This window comes from Silene latifolia, chromosome 2 (genome assembly GCF_048544455.1).
Source record: "Silene latifolia isolate original U9 population chromosome 2, ASM4854445v1, whole genome shotgun sequence".
NCBI classification, from domain to species: Eukaryota; Viridiplantae; Streptophyta; class Magnoliopsida; order Caryophyllales; family Caryophyllaceae; genus Silene; species Silene latifolia.
The window spans coordinates 184,687,928-184,695,239 of record NC_133527.1 but is presented as its reverse complement, the minus strand read 5'-3'; the positions used below and the strand labels follow the sequence as shown (position 1 = coordinate 184,695,239).

General features: G+C 32.5%; 1 protein-coding gene across 1 annotated transcript; it reads right to left on the bottom strand.

Annotated features, from left to right (window-relative positions):
- Window positions 1-2,286: 2,286 nt before the first annotated feature.
- On the bottom strand, window positions 2,287-7,088 carry LOC141643691 (uncharacterized). The gene is made up of 5 exons (XM_074452957.1): window positions 6,887-7,088; window positions 6,423-6,634; window positions 5,531-5,645; window positions 5,139-5,351; window positions 2,287-2,721 (listed from the first exon to the last, which is right to left on the bottom strand). The coding sequence occupies exons 1-5, from the start codon at window positions 6,978-6,980 to the stop codon at window positions 2,417-2,419; spliced, it is 939 nt and encodes a 312-aa protein (XP_074309058.1). The 5' UTR covers window positions 6,981-7,088; the 3' UTR covers window positions 2,287-2,416.
- Window positions 7,089-7,312: the final 224 nt, after the last annotated feature.

The window sequence follows — 7,312 nt, the reverse complement described above, 5'->3', positions numbered from 1 at the left end:
ACAAATAATGGAACCATCATAAAAAATAGGAAAGGTATAATGTCACTCTTTTTTGTGAGACGGTAAATATCAACATGTTTAAATTTACCTTGTATTGTTATGTCATTAACAAAAAGTATGGTGGCCTTATCATTCTCCTAATTTATTTGCGTATTTGCTAAATCCCGCACATGATTTTACTTCATCCCGCACACTTTGTCAACTTATTCCGAATCTACCCTTTGTTAAAAAACCAACTTAAAAAAAATTTCTCTCGTCTTCCTCTCAACCAAACCAAGTTGCTAATAATTTAATGAATTATGAATTTCAATTTGCACATATCACAAGTAATTTCGCCGTTCTATCAACAAATTTATTAATACACGCCTTTAAATTGATTGAATGAATGTTTTTTTTTCTAGAAAGAAGGATGTTTACAATTAGGGTTTAAAATTTAGGAATTAGGGATTTTGGATTGTTGAAGGAGTGGTTGTTGGTGGTCGTCTTATTGGTCGGGTAGGGTGGTCGGAGAATCGGTCAGCGCTCAGAGGAGGGTGCAGTGGGCAGGCCGTGGCTGTTTCAGAGTACTTTGCTCATTTGGTGGCTGTTTCAAGGGTGGTGGGTCGGTTTATTGTAGTCAGTGGTGCGTCGATTTATGGAGGCTGGTGATGGGTCGGTTTATGGCGGTTGCTGCTGGTGCGTTCTGGTTGTGAGCAGCTGCTGGTGGTGTGTCTGGTGGTGGGGCGAGTGGTGGTGGGGTGGCTGAGCATCCATGATTTTTATTTTTTGGGATTTTTTTGCTTTTTGATTATTGTCTCTCTAATTGTGTGTGAAAAGTGAGAGGGGTAAAGACGGAATAAGGTGACAAAGTGTGCGGGATTAAGCAAAATCGTGTGCGGGATTAAGCAACTAGCGTATTTGCTAAATCCCGCACATGATTTATGTTGAGTCGTATAACTAATGTTAATGAAATACACCTATTATACAAAACTAGAAGCGAGTTATGATAATTGTCAATGTTACGGATTTGAAACAAATGTTTTATGTAGAACTATAAGGAAGTTAAGCGAATACACTAATTCTTGTAAAAGACAATTTTATACTCCCTCTGTCCCGGTCATTTGTTGTCATTTTCCATTTTTGGGTGTCTCAATCATTTGTTGTCCTTTCTATTTTAAGAATGGACTTGATGAGTAATTTTTATCATTCTCATTCAATTTGTTCCACTTGTCATTTAGTTATTGGCCCTCTCCTCTTTCCTTGGTCTTTGTGCCAAAACGAAAGGACAACAATTCACCGTCTAATAGATAGTTTTACAAAAACTTACCATGAAACCTCAACGTAGATGGTTTTTATTCCGAGTTTTTTATTTTCTTTATTCTAATTTCTAGTGCATTATCCGTTTATGTCTTATAAAAATGTAGATTTATCCTTTGAAAAAAGCAACCATATATGTTTCACAATTCTCATTTGTGACGGTACTATTCCGTCAGAAACTTGTGACCTCTCACAAGAAGCAAGTGGGAGGAAGGTTGTGAGTTGTGACGGTCACAAACAAAACAGATCATCTTAGAATTAGTAGGTTTAATGTTTATCCTTTGAAGGAGGCAACTCCAAAATTCTCAGTACTATAGCATGAACCTCAATCTCTGGGCTAAAGTACAATGTCACATGATCTAACTGTGTAACCTATTTCACAAAGGAAGTACACTATTGCATAACCAACACGCCTTGAATCAGGGGCGAACCTAGAAATAAAATTTTGGGGTAGCGAATTTTTCTGATGTTGTTTTATACTTATGTTAAGGTGCATATTTAAAAAATTTGGGGTAGCAAAAGTCGATAATCTAAGCCATTTTCCGGGTATTTGGGGTAGCGAGTGCTACCCTTTGCTACTATGTAGGTTCCCCCCTGCCTTGAATGAATTAGTTATACGAGTGTATCTGAAAATGTACAAGTGTAAGTTAGGAAAAAAAAATCAAAAATTATTACCGTATAGTCGTATATCCAATTACTTCAATTCTTTTTTTTTTACAGCAACAAATAGTATAGCTTACAAATATTCACTCGCTTTATCACAAACTTTTCTCTAGTGTTATGATTATACTAGCTTATTTCAAGCTAACATCTACCTTAGTTTGCAGAAGATGAAATTAGGAAAAAATACAATCCTACCAAGATTATCGAAATAATATCAGAAATTCAGAATAGTTCAATCCACGCCTTTTTAGTCGTAGAACTAACTAATCAAATTTATCAAGTTCTTCTATAACTCTATAATTAAGAAATTTAATTAAGCCAAAGGGAGATTGACAATTTTGCAAAGTACAATAGATATAATACAAATATTGGTATATACATATAACTTTTTCCTCGACTTATTTAACCCTTCCTCTAATATAACAATTCATAAACTATACCACTAGTTATAAACTTATCATCCCTTTGTTCTAATGATAGTAATAGTGCCTCTACCTTGGGTGTGAATTTTGGTGAAGGCCACAACAGCCTTGCCGGAGAGGCCCGGCCCATTAGGCGATACGGCGGGACGGGAAGCAAAGTCCCCAACAGGATGTTTAAGTGGTCTAGTTGGGGGCTTCAAAATTCTATGGTTAATGTCATTCAAGGTTATGTCACCGTCCTCACCTCCGGGCTTCACTAGCCCAAATGGGTACACCATCTTAGATGTGCTACTCATTCTTGTACTATCATTCTTCTTTTTCTTTTTGATCTCATTGTCTCCTGCGTAGCACATGATAACCATTCGTTTAGAAATCATTACAATTTACAATGTTCAAGATTAGTTTAAAATAGTTGGTTTTGTACTAATATAGTCATATTGTATAAATTAACCCAATTGAATTGATATATCACACATATCTATCATTTGTCTTAAACATAAAACGAGTCAAATAATGAGATAAAATAAAAGGCAGAATTCCTTGAAAATGACAAAAAACTTGTCCATCTAATAATGAGTTAGTAGTTGACCCGTTTTAGACTTAAAGCGGATATAATTGTCTTAGGAGATACCATCTAGCTACTTAGTACTCGTAAAAACCCGATATCGAGACATAATTAACTCACAATATGAGTTTATATTATGAGAATTTTTATTGTCTCATATAGGAATGGTCTATAAATTTGTATAAAAACTCTAGTCACAAAAATTTGTATAAAAAATCTAATCACACAATGCATATCATTGTATATGCAACTAGTGCAAGTATGCAACGGTCTTCTACAACATTTATTGTCCATCAATTTCATTACACACAAATTCTCATTATAGACGGGCACTATCCGTCTATACGTATAGACGGATACCATTTCCCCTCACAAAATATCAATTTGTCATAAAGTGGAAAGCACATGGGGGTGCCCCACCTTGTCCCCCCTACCCATTTTATTAGAGGTCTTTACCCGTCTATTCGCCCCACCCGTCTATACTAAGACCTATTGTTCATTACAATAACATGAATTTTGAACATTATTCTACTAATTCGACCTAAAGTATAATATAAGAATATTCAAATTTCATATAAATCTTGACAAAAGTACTCATGTCTAGAATAGGTCCAAAAGCCCTTGTGGACCAACTATTTTTATTAGAGTAATTTGTAAACATATATTCCCTCGTTTTTTTTATGACTTTCCTACATAGATACATTTCAAAACACTCACTTCCCTCTTCAAAATCTCTTAAAATAGAAGACTAAATATTTCATATTAAATAGCTTTTTGAAAGGAATTTAATAATAGCATTTTTATAACTTTTAAACAAATACTCCCTCTGTTTTTTTATATATGACTTTCTCACATTTCGAGACACTCCTTTCTCTCTTCAATATCTCTTAAAATATAAGACTAAATATTATGAAATGTATACTCATGTGAAAGAGTTTTTTGTAAGGAATTTAATGATACCATTTTTATATTTTTTGAACAAATATATTTTTGTAAATATTAAAGTCAAAGGCTTACCTCGTAAATGCAAAACGTCATATATAAAAAAATGGAGGGAGTATATTTTTTAAAATATTGAAACCAAAAACTTACCTCGAAAATACAAAACGTCATATACACAAAAACAAAAGGAGTACCGTATTTGAATTTTGATGGATAATACTTTATACAAACAAACAAATAATAAGAGAATGTTGCACCACATGGAGCACCATGGTATAAGATGGGCCATGGTGGGCCAAACTTCCAATCTGGGAGAAACAGTTATAGGAGCAAAATGGACCAGAATTGGATTACGTATTTTGAAATTTAGTAGGCCCACAAAATCATATTGCACCCCATCTTGTAGGACCATTATGCTTGGTATATAGTACATCCCAACTTTTTTTGCCACATTACAATCTATACTTCTTGCTTTCCCTTTTTATCAACGACCATTGTGAATTTATGATCAACAACTAACGGAAATGTCACATGCATAATAATATTAATTGGTCGATTCTAGTTTAAAATTCTGTAATATTGGTATAAATCTAACATTAGATCAGTTTAACTGCACTTAACAAATTAACCGGTGTAAATATCTTTGTAACAATAAATAATTATTATCGGTGCTTAAAAATGTAGCACCAACATATCAGTTAGTGCAATTTGTCTCATATCATGTTGATTTCAATTATTATAAATACATCGTGTTAACTGCAAATTTACGGGTGTAGATGTCTTAGTAATAACCTAACAATAAGTAATTATTACCGGTGGTTAAAAATGTAGTAATACCAGCAGATTATTCAGTACGTTATGTGTCTTATATCATGTTGATTTCGATTATTACAAAGACATCATGTTCATAATCATTATAAAATTGTGTAATATTGGTATAAATGTAACATCTGACCAATTTACAAATTTACGGGTGTAAATATCATATTAATGATCTGACAATACGTTATTAATTACCTTTGGTTAAAAATATAGTACCGATAATAGATCATTCAGTATGATTTGTGTCTCATATCATTTTGATTTCGATTAGTTCGATTATTATAAAGACATCATGTTAATAATCATTCAAGTTTGAAAGAATTGTATGTGCATGCTCAAAGTTAGAGTAGTTTGACTATAAACATAAAGTGTGATTTATTGAAGTGGAAGTAAAAAGTAAGGGCAAGAGTGAACAAGTAAGTACGTACCATTAGATGAAGAGTCAGTGGAGTAGGTATCACTATTACAAACAAGATCTGAGGACTTGGTCTTTAAGGAATTGTCCCTTGAATTACAAGACAATTCTTGAAGCTTTATTGAAGAACTTGGTGAAACTATCTCTTCTAGTAATAATGTGTTTTTCTCTGGAAAATTAATTAATTCTTCACACATTTCTTGCATTGAATTCTCCATCGTATCACCTAAAATATATGCACCAAATGGATTAATAAGTTAATAAATTACAATTATAATTATTGTATAATTTTGAGCTAGTAGATGTTTCTTTTTAGTACTCCTGACGTCTCATTCATCACTGGGTATTTTAATAAAGGTTAACAAATGATTAAGACGGATAAAGTTGTAATTACTCAATAATTACCTTCAGAGAAATGCATGTCATGATGATGATGGTGATGATTAGCTACAAGACTTGCATGGCTCAACTCCTCTTCGGAATGCATGTTGTAATTTGTACTACAGTTGCTCCAATAACTCTAAAATACCATATACAAACATTTGGTTAGTTGTTACTCATCTCACTCAAGATGTACGTTTATGCACATGCTAAGAGCCTAAGACGTAGATATCGTCTAACTTAATTGGTAAAATTATTAAGTTATGATAGTCGTAATTGTTCAAAATTCGCTCAATATTTAAATTGTCCTTCCTAGCTCATACAGTATATTATTACTGCTCTGTTCGAGTGAATAGTTTATATTTAATTTAATTTAATTTGTAGGGGAGAAATAAAGCAAGTGTAAACTATTGACCGGTAGGGAGGGAGCAAGTACTACATTGGACACAAAGGAAAAGGAACTGCCACTTTTGTATGATGTATTATATCATTATGTCATCAAGACATCAACCTTACACAAGCAAGGTGATTAACAAATTACTTTAATTCCCTACTATATATGTATGATAAAAAAATTAATTTAACATTTTAGGGTTAAAGTTCTCCAAAAAAAAGATTAGAAATTTAAAATAATTACTCTATGACAATATCTGCATTTGATATCAAAAATATAATTTTTTTTTTATATTAAAAGAGTTTCTTATAAATGCAAAAGAAATATAGACATATAGTAAAGTGATAACTAAACAATTATGTAGGTAATGATGATTAATGTTTAATATAGGGAGTATTCTTGTATAACAATACATCCCCGTCTTAATCATTTGTTTATTCACCCCTCACAAAAAATATAAAAACTAATTAATAAATGATTGGGACAGTGTGTATGGAGTTAGAACGATCATAGGAAACTTACGAGATCATTGGTAACTAGAGTCGATAATGGATCGAGTCGAAAATCGTCTTCATTAGCATTAACATTAGCATTAGAGCTCACCATTAGCTTCCTTCTCTTAAACCGAGCACCAAACTCTATCAAAGCATCTTCAAGGTATCCCGTCGAGAGGAAATTAGGATAATTATCCCCATTTGGTAACACCAAACATGGTGCATTGATCTCCATATTATCTATACATAAAAATTCTTGCTTGTTACAAACTCAAATTTCAAATAACAAAAACACGTCTAACAAATAGCAGGTCTCATGTAAAACCGTTAAAAACACTAATTTATAAATTGGAGAAAATATCAAATATAATGAACATTAATTCCACTCTTTTAAGTTAAAAAAATGGGCGTGACTGGCAGGTTTTAACTTAAGACAGTTTTAAATAAGAATTGTTATATAATGAGAATGTTAAGAGTTAGGAAGATTTATACAAGTAGTAGAAGATATGTCTGCGTTGAAAACTCCAAGGTTATGTAGATCCCATGGACCTAGGGAAGAGCTATGAAGGCTATTAGTGTATGCCATAAATATTATGGGATTAATAATATTCTTATATTTTTTGTATAGAAAAGGAGACAATATATAGGGCTTGTTTTATTGTTTGGTCAAGGGTAAGAAATGTAGGGAAAGTATGTGAAATATGAAATGATTATGTAGTAGAAGAAGGTTAAATAATGGTCATTTCAGTCAACTACAAGAAAGTAGAAAAAGAATGGTAGAGAGGAAAAAAAATAAAAAAGAGCATGCTACAACTACTATGTGTTTTTATTGGGATTCGTTAGTGTATCCTTTTCTATGACGGTCTGGATTCTCTCCATTTCTTCAAAAGAAATGGACCTTTATTTTCTATAAACGGT

Bases quoted from the DNA above. Each gene is read 5' to 3' on its own strand.
- LOC141643691 (XM_074452957.1), bottom strand. From the start codon at position 6,980: ATGGCATACACTAATAGCCTTCATAGCTCTTCCCTAGGTCCATGGGAT. The intron at 5,352-5,530 runs GTAATTATTGAG...CATATATTTTAG, and splicing joins TGACATGCATTTCTCTGAAG to GTGATACGATGGAGAATTCA. The intron at 2,722-5,138 runs GTACGTACTTAC...TGTGCTACGCAG, and splicing joins CACTGACTCTTCATCTAATG to GAGACAATGAGATCAAAAAG.